We start from the raw sequence: 14,310 nt of genomic DNA on the forward strand, positions 1-14,310 counted from the left end.
ACAGCTAATGCTAATTATTCTATTATAAATGGTACTCGGATGTTATGCAGCAGCAACGAATCCAATGTATGGGTACCCATTAAAGGACTGATTCCATTTTCCAACTACACACTACAAGTGAATGCTTCCAACAGTCAGGGCAACTTGATAAGTGATGCTATAACAATAGCCATGCCTCCAGGAGGTAAGTGTGAAAAAGTGCTTTTTCTGTGCATGTAACAATTACACAAATACTCTGTTGAACAAAACGTTATTTATTATTGCAACTGAGGACTGGAAGTTCAGAAGAATATGTTTGCATTAGTAGTTCTTACTAACAAAATTGTTCTTTTTAGCTTCTAATTTGTCACATTGCTCGATTTAAGAACTAGAGAATGAAAACGGGTAGTTGTATAGATAACATATTATGTAGGTGGGAAGTGCATTATATACTTCTTTTTTTTCTGTCAATGGTATTGTATTCTATCATGGACAGCTAACCTAATCTAAGATAAAGAGAGACTGACCTACATTTTGTAATCTGTTTTAGAATAAAAGTGAAGTGCTGACAAAGAGCACTTACTGGATAGACTTAGATAATTTATTTAATAATAATAATAATAATATAAACCATTGGTAAAATATTAAGCCAGAATCCACAAACTGATGTCGCTGTAAGAAAGTCAATTTTCATGTACTGATTTACAGTGAGTGAGGCTCTAAGCCACTTCGGATGTTATTGTCATGAAAATTTGAAGTAAGAGAATTGAGCAAATAATCCCTAAACACTGTGTATGTTTGGGTGTTGGGTTTGGGTTTTGGTTTTGATTTTTTTTTTTAAAAGAAAAATTAAATTTACAGCTGTTATAGATGTGTTCTTTTGCATTCTTTTTTTCATGGACATCCTAGTGAATTAGCATTTCTTGACTAAATGCCAGTGGAAACAGTGAATTTAAGGCAATTTTGATTTCTAAAGTGAGACCCCAACAAAACTTGATGTTGAGAGATGTATAGGTATACCTGATGAACAGGAATAGTATAGAGTGACACACATATTATTTGAAAGTAAAAAAAAACCCAAACAAACAAAACAAAAAAAACCCACCACCAACAAAAAAAACCCAAACAAAAACAACAAAAAACCCCAAAAGATCCCATAAACCTTACAACTCAAAAATACAATTACACTTGGAACAGCTTGCAAACACATGGATTGGTTTGCGGGCCAAACCAACAGAAAAACTTCTGAAAAGTGAATAAATAAAATGCAGGATTAGTATGACCGATTACTAAGCAAGAAAGAAAAAGTAAATTCCCAGCACATTTTGTGCTTTTCCGATCTGATTGCCAAATTATACCTAATATTAACAAATATACATTGTCATATAATAATTAAACAGCATCTCAGTTTTACTGCTCACTGAGGACTGAGCAGTAAGATACTGTCCTTTCTAATCCCAGTGTTACATTTCAATTTTGCATGAAGAAGTAGCAAAATTTGGTAGTGAAAATTTTACCAACTAGGAAGGTAAAGTATCTTTAAATATAGGCAAGGATGTGCACAAGTTTATGACAGCCATTAAGATACAGTTTCTTTCATCATTAGATTGTTGTTGATTACAATTAGAAAACTTATAGCTTTGAAATTATCTTTTTTATGACCTTGTGGTAGTTTAAAAGCAATACCTCATTGATTAAATAGGTTTTAGTTCATGCTTCCTTTTAGTTAATGATCTGAAAACATATTATCCTGATTTACACATAAAATCATGCTGAAAAGCATGTGGCATTCACTAGGATATGTGTGTTTAAGTAGAATTAAATTAGCAGTGAGAGTTATTAAAGATATCTTCCATACTATTGTCCAGTGGACTGTGATCTGTAGTGAAATGAATAATAAATGAAGCAGTGCATATGAGAGAAGTACTCCCTCACACACTATTCTCACTGTATGTGTATATACACTGCATATACACACATATATACACACCCTGTATGTGTATACACATACAGACATAGGTATGTGTATACACTGCATGTGTATACACACACAGGCACACATATATATCTAGGACAGGGTATGTATATTTACTATGATTTTTATTGTAATGACTCTTTGAATGCCATACAATTCCATTGTATGTTAAATTATGAGTATAATGGTAATTTTACAGTGGGCTGTATTCAGTGCCTTCACTTACAAACGCTTTCTAAATCATTAAATGATATCTCGAGCCTACTAAAATCAGAAGGATTTTTTTTTTAATTCAGTGGCGAAGATTTCACTTTCACAGAAGTTTTGTTTGACCAAAGAGTGAAAGAGGTCTCATTAGCTACAAAATCACAGCCTTTTACTAAGTGTTAAATTGTAGCATTCTCTTTTCAAGGGTAACAAAAAAAGTTGTTTCAAAAATTTGCATTGTGGGGAGAACTTGATGTAGCTTGACGGGAGACTATGTAAGAGGGAGAGTGACAGAGGACAAAGGAGAATTCCATTTTGAAGTTACTGCCGATCACTGTTTTTCAATTGTGATAGAAATCTTATTCCAACATGCATTTCTTTTGTGTCATTTTTTTTTTAATGTATTGCACATAATATAAAGCACAGCAAATCTTTAGTGTTACCTGATTGAATATATCTTAATTTCTCGTCGAGCTGATTTGCCATGCTTAAAGTCAACGCCTAAAAAAAAAATATCTTGGAAATAAGGAATATATTTTATCTAAGCTCTTGAGTAAAATTGCAGTGCAAGTTCAAGAGTTCTTGGAAAGATTAAAAAAATAAAAACTGAATCCAAATGTTAATCCATAAATATGAAACTTTCTTTTGACCCTTACCCTGTAGTGGTCTGGAGTTACTAATGGGGTTAGGATTTCAACTCTTAATGGGACTTGGTGCATTAGTGTTTTGTATGCATGGAATTCAGCATTCAGTTTAATAAGTGGTTGACATTGGTGATGTCCCTTAATTTGCTTAAATCTAATTGGCTCTTTTATCAGTCAAACCTGTATGGATTGGCAATTGATCAGAAAGGGTCAGCCATGACTGTGCATGTACTTAAATGCTGGAACCACCAGTTAAAGTCACTGTTGCATAATAAGAAGCTGAAACCATGAGAACAAATGATCTTCAGTCGGAAAGCAAAAGAAAGCAGAGAAGTTTTTCAGGATGTTCAAGTTCAGAACAAAGGCATTATGGAGTATATAAATTTTAAATACACTGCTTTTTGCCTCAAGACTTAAAGCTTTTTTTTTTCCAGATGAACTGAAATCTTGTCTGAAACTGTCTTTGTTACATCAAAGAACTGCATAGAGAGCTAAAAGAGATGGAAGAAGCATAAAAGGGCATAGTTTAAAATGATTAGTGACAAATTTCATACCGCAGAGGTAGAAGGAAATTTTTTTGAGTTTTATATTTTTTCCAAAAAGAATGAATTTGTTCTATTTATCTTGTCCTAAAATACTTTAGTAAAAGTTGTAAAAAATAATATACTATCCAGTGCTTCACATTAATTTGAGGATGCCAGCCAGTAAAAGATCTGGAGAACAAATTGGTTTAGAATTAATTTAATTAGGTAAATGAATTGAAATGATACAGTGGATGTAAAACTGCAAAAATCTGGGGGAAATCTTCTGTACAGAGTCCTTGGTTATATATTTTTCTTCTTAACGAGTACTATTTCTTATGTAGTGGCACATAGAAGACCCTATTAATTTAGCATTGCTTCATGGTAAGTGATGGTAAGCTAACAGAAAAGAAAGTTGCAATTGCTACTGGTAATATACTCTAGTGAAATCCATTTCCTCCCTGCCTTTGACCACAAAAGCCCTAGTATGGAAGGGAATATGAAGTCCTATATGCAGAAAGGAAGAAGATAAATTATGTTGAAAAAAATAGGTGCACAGAGAGATAAAACAATGAGACAGGCTGCTGATCAGATGGGAAGCAGGAAGGTGGAGGCTCAATCATCCCCTCCAAAGCACAGAAAGGGACTGGATTCCCAAGTAATGACAAGAGGTATGAAACTTGTTGCGGATGGTACTTCTGTATCACATTGCAGAGTTGTCTCTGCGTAGTTACTTGTGTTGGGGTTTACAAACCATTAACTTGGTGCTGACTTATCTATAGAGAAGAGCCTCAAAGAATTCATACATATTCCCTATGTAATACATAAAAGGGAAGATACTTTGAAAAAAAAAATTGCCTAAACAGTGAAGTGTCTTTTTAATCTCTGCCATAATTTATGAGCCTGTTGATTGTTTACGTGCTCTGTCTGATTTGCACAACATAGGACTGTCTAGCTGTGAAAGATGTCAGATTTTGCCTTGGTTTCTTAAGCACCTGCCCTTTGCTGGTCCCTTGTTGTGTTCAGGATGCTGCATGCCTCTGCCTACAAGCTTGGGCTAGTTCCCAGCAGCAAAAAGTGAGCCTACTTGTAGCTGTTGATGTTTGTTCAACATCTACAGAAGATAGCGTTCTGTAGCCCAAGGATTTCAGCCACTGTTAGTTTAGGTAGCAACACCTCTGAGACTGGATATTGAACCACATCATAGGATCATTGATCTAATTATGCAAACAAATAAGGACCACATCATACAACTTACATTCACATCTGAAAATATTTGTTCATGCAAGTTGATCACTGAAGCCAACAGGCCTCCTTAGATGAATGAATATTCAGTAAACAAAGCTAACTGATGCCATTAGGCCAGAATTATTTAGGAAGAAAATTCAAATCTGAATATGCTAGAATTTTTCCTGTGGGACAAGTTTGTTTTTCCATGATGCTCAGTATCACATTAAGAGTCACACCATAAAACTTGTTTTGAGAGAATTTCCTTTACTTAAAATTCCAGGTTTTTCTGAGACATTAGTTGTTTTTCTCATGTCTCTCCTTTTTTCTATTCTTTTTCTGTTGTGTTTTTTTTTTTTTTTCCCTGTAGACTTAGACTAAAAGCTAACAGGATTCTTTTCTATATCTTCTGTTTATTCTTCATGTTTCTTCTCTTATATTCTCTTTTATTCTCTTATGTCACTTCTTGTAATTGTTGCAAACAAGTTGACAGGGGTGGAGAGCGTTAACAGAAAGTTCTTAATGAAACCACCATATCTTTTCTAGAGGTAGTTTAAGGAGAGAGCGGGATGGAGCAGGGAGGGGGAAAGAGCTCTCCTACATCTCCCATCAATGACCTAGCTAATTAAAGAGTGTCAGTGGCAAGCTGTGTAAATTGTCCGTTCCAGTTCCTTTTGTCCAGAAAGATGATTTCATGGGGATATAAGGGTAGGATTGCAAAAGTGCTTGTGTGGAAAACTGGGAGTTGTTCTAATGAAACAATAATTCTTCTCTAACCTCTGCAGTATTGAACTGATTGTCATTCTCATTAGTTCTACTTTCTTCTTTTATTCCCCTCTCCCAGTCTGTTCAGCACATCTTTCAGTGAGCTCATACTGTGTCTATTCTTGGGTTTGGGTGGCTGTTTTGGGTGGCAGGAGAAGAGAGAAGTAAGCCTCATTCCTGAAAGGTTGTGTCTTCAGACTCTGGCAATGGGAGGCACAGAGGTGCCTACTTTGCTGCTCATTTTCCTAAATTGCAGCCAGTTGGAGCTCAGCCTCACTTCACACATCATAAAGGCCCACCTCAAGGTTGCTTTAAACTGAACCTTAGGATAAGTCCCTACTCATAAAACCAGAGAGTGCCAGAAGGCAATGACACTCCAACTGTGTCTTTTTTTTTTTTTTTTTCTGATTGCCTCCTTACCTTTGCCCCTGCAAGCCGTCCTTTTGGGGCCAGGCAGATCTCCTATGGTTACAGCTATGCTGTTTCCATGCAGCAGAAATAGGACACCTGTATTTGTTAGCACTTAAGGTGCTTTCTGTCTTCTGGAGCTGTGTGAAACAGTTAGGGCAAGAAGATCAAAACTGCAATTTCAGTTGCCTAGAAGAACATGGATGTTTTTGCTTGCTTGGGGGGTGCCAGATGAGAAAGGGAGAACTGGGTAACAGCTTGAAATAGCCAGTTGATCATCTATAAGTAGGCAATTAACCTCATTGTAGAGGTCTCACTCCAGGTCTTTACAAAACCTTAGTCTCAGCATAAGGTCCAGGCAGTACTTAAGATCTCTCGGAACAAATCTGCAGTAGAGCAGATTTCACACTGGAAAACTGCAGCTTGATTGTACTTCTGAAAAACAGAAGGATATATAAAAGTGGGGAAAATTGGCTGCTGTGGAATTTAGCAACAGATCATTATTTAAAATGATTACCTACCATCACATAAACCTATTTCGGACCAATTTCAATTGTACATAAAAAAGAACACAATTTAGATGAAGTGTGCAACTTTTATATAATCTTAAGCCTATTCATGGTTGGAGTTTGGTTTGCCTTTTTTTTTTTCATTCTGTGTAAATCTGAACTAGACTGTTCAGTACTCTAATTAAAGTCAACATTCTTTATGTGACAAATTAGGTTTTTCTGTTGAAGGAATTCTACAATAAAATGACATTGAAATTCCTAGTGAAAACATACAGAAGATTTGAAAAGTCACACCATAAAGTTTGTCTTTTAAACGATTTTCCTGATATATGCAAGTATTAGGAATTGAATCAATTTTTATGTTACGTTGCTACTATGATTTGCACTGCTTTTCCAAAAAGCTCACTTTATTATATTTTTTTTTTGACAACTCCTGCCCCTATAGTTTCCAGAATAAAATGGCATTTTCATTAACTGTCAGCAAAGGCAAATATCTGGGTTCGGTTTTGTTTGGGTTTTTGTCGGTGTGTTTTTTGTTTGTTTTTTTTTTTTCATCATTTCATTCTGTATTTTCTGAAGCATCCAAATTGTGGAAGTTAGCCTGCTGGTTGTAAAGCACTTGAGTAAAGTGGCAAGGACCTTTTTGAGCTACTTTGCCCAGTTGAGGAAGCTTTGAATTCCTCTGTTTGCAATGAACTCTGTAAGCCTCCAACAAAGTTCTGTCACCCTGTTTCATGTTTCTGTATTAAAAAAAAAAAAAAATCTTAAGAGGGAAAAATTAAGGCTCTCTTAAGATCTTGCTGAGGATGAAATGTAGAGGCAATCAAATCACTATTCTTTTCCTCTCTTTAGCTGGGGACAAAAACAGAGATGATATTTCGTAAACATCATGGCCAAGAAAATGCTTTGTAGTTGGGGAGTAGATCTGAAATTTAATTTAAAGAATCTTAAACTTTGTGTCTGAATTCTTAAAACACTTTGCGGAATTAAAATATTTTTCCTCCATACAGTTAAATTATTTGTTCTGGTGGTGTTTAAAGTTTGACTTTTCCCTACTTTTTCCTAGTGTAGTGCTCCTCATTATGCAACATCTATGCAGTTATCTTTGAGCTAGTTGACTGAGTGCCTAAGGAGAAATAAGCTTCTGTATAAAGACAGACAGGGAGGGAAAAGGGAAGTTGAGTAAGAATCAGTCATTACAGTCACCATTTCTCCTCTGGTGTCCCTATAATGCAGTGTTGTTGTATGCTACCCTCTTTCTTACAACAAAGGCAGCTATAAGAGTCTATCGTCTTTGGTGATTCCTGATATTTAACTGTTTTTCCTCACTGTGCTTTTCTTTCTGAACATTTATTTTTGCGTCTGCACACACATGCAGATGCGCACACACAAATATGTATATGACATATTAGTATATGCGTGTTCATACATGCTGGGTTTTTGTCTTTTTTCCTTTGGATCTGTTTGCAGGTCTTATAAAGAAATAATACACTCTTAGATTAATTCCAGGTTAGTAAAATAAGAGAGAAAGGAAATTAATGTATTTCATGTTATGGTGGGATATGTCCAGTATTGAATTATATTAATTCTTACTATTTGTATACTGACATATATACCTGTATGATTTTTACAAATATTTACTAATTCAGCTTTCCAGTAGGCTTCTGAAGTGACTGAGGATTGTTATTCCCATTTTACAGGTAGACAGAAAGACAGGCGTTTGTTAGCAAAGGAAGGTAAAACAGATTTTTATATTCATCCTCATGCTGAAAAGTATAATATACGTGTCAGGAAGTTTGTCAGCCTCTCCTCTTTTCCCTCATCTTAAACTGGGGGATTGCCTCTCCATGAAAGGCGTTACCATAGTTGAATGTGGCCACTGTGTGCATAGAAAATATGTGAATTCGGTTTTACTGATTTCCGGTATCTGAACATCTCTAATAGAACACATAAAAAGAAAAGAAGTTGAATGAGTGAAGAGGTGGCATTATATAAAGAAAGAATACTTCTCTTTTCTCTTTTTCTTTCGACTCAAGTTGTGAGTGCTTTTACATACTAAGAAGCCTATTTGAGAGGGTCATTCGTAAGAAATTGATAGTGCTGTCCAAAAAATTCAACAGGATGTTCCTGATGGTTGTAACCTGAATTAAGCAGCTGTAAATTTTCCATGATTAATATTTAGCCTTTTCGGTCTGTGTTTTAAAAATGAACAAAGAAGAGGAAGTTTTCCCTGCCTCTTTACTTTTTGCGAAAGATGGAAGAAAATATGTATTGTGCAGGATAAGTACTGCCAAGGTGTTTCCTTTACATCAGCAAATGGTGAATGCTATGTGCAGATTGGAGTAAATGCTGTGACATGTCTTATGGCATATGATGCAAAACACAGTCAGCCTGGCTCAGGTTTGAATAAAACTTTTAATGAATTAGGCTACCCAATTTTTAACAAGAAGACAGTAGCCAAGGTCTTTTCAGTAAAAATACTTGGGAACAGATCATTCGTTGTTGTATATTGACACACTTCCTCCAGTTCCAGTGGCTTTATGTGTTCTTCAGCATTATGTGAGGAAATGAAGCCAAGAATTAATTTGTATAAATGGTTTATTTGTTAAAAGTATCTAGAACAGGACATTAACTGATGAGTAGCTACTTAATAATGCTGTACGAACATTCCTATGTGGATGGGTCGGGTATAAAAGGTTGTAATCCTTCTACCCTATTCATCAGATAAGTCAACTGCATATTTTGCATGGATTATTTCCATGTGTGAATAGGCTTGTCTGAACTGCTTTTTATTCACCTTAAATATGAAATATTTTGCTTCAGTGGATAACACCTGGATCATATTTCTGTCAATTGAAATGCTATTTTTAGTGGGGGACCAAACCATAAAAATAGTTAGGGATTTTTGCCAAAGTCGGGTAGAACAGAGGTGTCACCTTTCATATTGTGTCATAGCTTATCTGTGTTAGAGCACTGGCTGAAAAAGGAGATCTGTCTTATTCATCCTCAAGTGACTAACATTCCCATCTCCCACTTGCCGGGCAGCATACTAATCTCTGGCTTCATAAGCAAGGAATGCAGAATACTGCCCTGTCGAAACTCTACTGCTGAGGAGGGGCGGGGGGGGAGAAGCCTTCTTAAGGGGGGTGAGAAGACAGAGCAGGTACTGTTGTAACCCAGGGCTAAAAAACTTCCCTGGTGAGGGTGAGGCCCTGTACATGTCATCAGCAGAGGGGGCAAGAGGAGCAGCGGGTCCTGAGTTCTGGACATATGTTGTTCATCAGTGCTCGTACTCAGCATGAGCATCAGAATGTGGTCCTATTGCTATTTTCTAATACAGCTGAATGTATTGATACTGCAGCTGTTGAACTAGACTGTAACGTGAAGTGACAGCCATAGCATTGCAGTTAGCAATTTTGAGAAGTGATAAGAATTCTTGTTTACTCTGTAAATGTGATGGTTCAGACTTGTCAGCCTCGGCCTCACATGTTACATAAGAGAACAATATACAGTGGTTTGTTGTTATTTTCCTAATTATAATAGTTTTACTTCCAGAACTAAATTTTTGATTCTACTCTTTGCCGTTGTGCAGATTACTCCCCTGAGAGTTTTGCGTGTTGATCAATGGCAGGATTTGGTTATATGGGAAAAAACACTCCATGCTGTTAGTGATGACACATACAATTAAATTAATTCTCTGCAGTCGCCTTTGTACACAGATTTCCCCATTAATATTGATGGACTTTAGAGTCACAAGCACATGTTGGGAGAGGAGCAAGCCCCTGAATTTTGCTCTTTGTGGAGCTGACTATATCACTTTATATCTAAATGTAAGGAAAGCTGCTGACAGTTTTGATATATTAAATTATAACTGAGAACTAATTCAAGGATCAAAGATGCTCTTTGGGAGAGATCACTTTACTGGTAGGAAAAATCATTACCTTTTTCCCAGTTTCATATATTCGTACTGTGCGTCTTGGAAATATCATTCCCTACAGTTTCTGAATCTTGATGTTTAATTTAACACAAAGGTCTTTGAGCAGCACAATGGGAGGGGGACTTCTGCTAGTAAAACCTCGTAGAAGGAAATTGAAATGTACATGTTTTTTCTCATCTATCAAAGAAGTGCAAAAATCTAAACTGACATTTTATATCAAATGAATTATGAACTGTGTACTTTGTACCTAAGGGAACAACAACTAAATTAGAGTTTTGTTAAAGAGAGAGAGAGAGGAAAAAATAGGCTTTTAATAAAATATACAGTCATTTTTGGTATTTTGTCTGAACCTGACATATGCTGTGCTTTGCAGAAGAAAACAAGAGAGTATAGGCAGGCTACTTCAAAGGCTATATGCTTTGAATGCCTTAGAGTGAATTGAGAAGCAGGTTAAGATAACACACAAACCAGAGTTTCTACTTAATAAGTACTGTTGCTTTGATATTTTTGTTTTCAGCCTTGTCCAACTCAGGTGAATGGGAAAAGATAATTTGCTTTTTAATAGCTTGAAGATTGGAGCAAAGTAGTAAATTTTATTTTTTTTTAACTTCCATTTGTGAGAGTACGGGTGCTACTGAAAAAGACTTCCAGGGGGCAAAATTTTAGAAGACACTTGGTTGAACTATAAGAGGTAGATTTTCAAGGAATTAATATCCTCATTATTTTAAGGGCATGACTTCCACTGTCATTAGGTGAACAACAATTCTTGCGGGCAAAGAGGAGACTCCCAGTCTGTAAAGTTAGAGTTTGTAACACTTATGATTTTTTGTACATTCCCAATTTCTGAATTTCCTTCATGACTTTCAGTGGGAATATATTTATTTCAGTGCACTGACATAGAAGACACTTTGATATTGTTGTGATAAGCAGCTACACCTTAGAGGAAATGGGAAATGAGAAGATAAAATTCAAAGGTTTCTTTGACAACATATTCCCTAGTGGACTCCTATTGTTCTTTTTGATATATGAACAAAATATCCAAGAACTAGTTGCTTTTCTCGTATGTCATATACATATATTTCATGAAGATGTATTTCAGAAGATTAGGTAAGTTAGAATATACAAAAGCTTTCAGAAACTCCGCCAGCTCCTTGCAGAAAACAATGGTGTATGAACAGCGGTTGTGGGAATATCACACTAAGAACACACCACAAAATCTGAAACACAATGAGACCAGCTATGGTGTAGCTTTAATACTGTTTTATATCAGTACCATCAGAAGATTAGAACCAAAACCAAAGCTGCAATGAGTTGCATTAATGATGGCACATGCTTAGCTGAGATATCCAAATGTACGTACACCCAGGGAGGCAGTGCCTTGGTCTTTGCCACCTTGCAATTCCCAGTAATGATAAAGTCATCTGATCCTTTAATATGTGAGTCTGCTGTTTATTTATTGGTATAAACAACGGGTACCTTTAGTTAAAAGAAAGATGTTTGGTTTTCCTTATTTATAGCCAAGATTTTACTTTTATTATTCAACAATACTGATTTTCTTTTTCTAAATGTTCTCTCTCTTTATAAATCATAGTACTATATAGTATTCATAGGATCATAGAATGGTTTAGGTTGGAAAGGACCTTGAAGATCATCGAGTTCCAACACCCCTGCCATAGACAGGGACACCTCCCACTAGAACAGGTTGCCCAAGGACACATCCAGCCTGGCCTTGAACACCTCCAGGAATGGGGCCTCAACAACCTCTCTGGGCAACCTGTGCCAGTGCCTTACCACCCTCAAAGTGAAAAATTCCTTCCAAATGTTTAATCTGAACCTGCCGTCTTCCAGTTTAAAGCCATTTTGCCTCGTCCTATCGCTACATGCCCTTGTAAAAAGTCCTTCCCCAGCTCTCCTGTAGGCCCCCTGCAGGTACTGGAAGACTGCAATAAGATCTCCCCAGAGCCTTCTCTTCTCCAGGCTGAACAGCCCCAACTCTCTCAGCTTCTCCTCATAGGAGAGGTGCTCCACCCCTCGGATCATCCTCATGGCCCTCCCCTGGACATGCTCCAACAGATCCATGTCCTTCTTATGTTGGGGACTCCAGAGCTGGATGCAGTACTCTAGGTGGGGTCTCACGAGAGTGGAGTAGAGGGGCAGAATCACCTCCTTTGACCTGCTGGCCACGCTTCTTCTGATGCAGCCCAGGATACGGTTGGCTTTCTGGTCTGTGATTGCACACTGCTGGCTCATGTTGAGCTTCTCGTCAATCAGCACCCCCACGTCCTTCTCCTCAGGGCTGCTCTCCAGCCATTCCCCGCCGAGCCTGTATTTGTGCTTGGGATTGTCCTGACCCAGATGTAAGACCTTGCACTTGGCCTTGTTGAACTGCATGAGGTTGGCTTGGGCCCACCTCTCCAGCCTGTCCAGGTCCCTCTGGATGGCATCCCTCCCCTTCATCGTGTCTACCTTGCCAAACAGCTTGGTATCATCGACAAACTTGCTGAGGGTGCCCTTGACCCCACCGTCCATGTCACCAACAAAGATGTTGAACAGTACAGGTCCCAGTACCGACCCCTGAGGAACGCCGCTTGTCACTGGTCTCCAGTTGGACATCGAGCTGTTGACCACAACTCTTTGAGTGCGACCGTCCAGCCAGTTCTTTATCCACTGAGTGGTCCATTTGTTGCATTCATGTCTCTCTAATTTAGAGACCAAGATATCGTGTGGGATGGTGTTGAATGCTTTGCACTTTGTTTTTCATTTCAAAACAACATGTAAATGCCACTGGAAACGTGGTAGTGTAAATGCACATTTTTCTGTCACAGAAAGGGAAGGAGAAGAGGTAGAAGCTTGAACAGATGCAGTGGTTTGGCAGAGCTGTGACAGAGAGCTGGTCACCTCCAGGCATGCCGGAGAGTCAAGACTTTCTGGTCACGCTGTCTGTGGAGGCTATGAGAGGGATGGGCACAGCAACTGCAGGTGGGAAGAATCACTTTCTTCTTTCTCAACACCTGCCTCCCATTTTACCTATAAAAAGACTGACAATGAGACAAGGGTGTTTTTTGATTACCACATATGGCATAAAGAAGTTAATTAGCAGCTGCGAACCAAATTCAGCTCTGTGTTGCCTGGATTACTGGGAGCAGAAGCTTTGAGGAAACCTCTTTTCCTCCTCTTTCTGCAATATAGGAAAGAATTTGAGGGGGGAAATGTCTGTTGTGGCTTCATTTGTTTCATGGCCATAAGGTAGTCCAGTGACCTGGATCTTGCAGATACCTGTAGGTTGTTCAAGATATATTAAGATAGCACTGTCTACTGTGTATAGTGGCTCCCTAACATCAGGTGATCTGTCATTTTGTCAGATCTGTGTCCTATTTATGGACACTCTCAAGCTTGGATTCCATCAAAAATCATAGTATTTCACACCATCCTCTATGTACTGCAGAGAAATTTATGGATTAAAAAAACATAGGTAATCTTATTGGAGATCTAATTTATTTGCAAACCTGCATTGTTCTCCAGTCTGTACATTTAGGCATATCTAAACCAATGCTTCTGTCAAAATACTCCTCAACTGGTAAAACTTTAGTTTTCTGCCAGCAGGACAGACTGTTCTGCCAGTAACAGTGCACTGGCACATTCATACTGCAGGAGTGCACATAATGCTAGCATTTGAACCAGGAGACTTCTTATTTACCAAGAACATTCACATATTTTCTAATATCTCACTTCCTTTAGCGTTCAGTTGGGTTGCTATATTTTCTTAGTTTCTTTTGCTGCATTGAGTGGAGATATAGCAACAATCATTTGCAGAAACCATGTCCACTTCTTCAAGTGGAATGCTGCTTTCTGGTTTTGAATATCCTGTTATCCTTTTGCTTTCAGTCATAAAATAAAACAATAATAAAAATTAAGTTTAATAACTTATGCTTCAGACTGAGGCATGTGTTTCTTGTAATGTCACCACCTCTGTGCCTTTTCCTTTTTCTTTGTTCCTTCTTCGTCTTCTATGATGCTAGGGTCCCCTTCACTGAATTATTAAGCTGGAAAACAGTTCATCGGGAAATCATCTCGTGCATCTTCTTCCCTCAAAACCATAAGTTGTCTCATTTCCGGTAACAAGTTTAATCTGATGGAG

At 37.6% G+C, this 14,310-nt stretch overlaps 1 protein-coding gene across 1 annotated transcript in view; it reads left to right on the forward strand.

Moving 5' to 3' along the window:
* Positions 1–14,310, forward strand: part of USH2A (usherin) — a gene marked incomplete at its 3' end in the record, with an annotated part of 409,152 nt that overhangs the window by 243,968 nt on the left and 150,874 nt on the right. Inside the window, exon 37 of the mRNA XM_082480510.1 lies at positions 5–184. Within this exon, the coding sequence (XP_082336636.1) occupies positions 5–184 (180 nt within the window). The remainder of the gene's footprint in view (positions 1–4; positions 185–14,310) is intronic.

Source organism: Vanellus vanellus (assembly GCF_965231255.1).
Source record: "Vanellus vanellus genome assembly, chromosome: 3".
Classification (NCBI taxonomy): Eukaryota; Metazoa; Chordata; class Aves; order Charadriiformes; family Charadriidae; genus Vanellus; species Vanellus vanellus.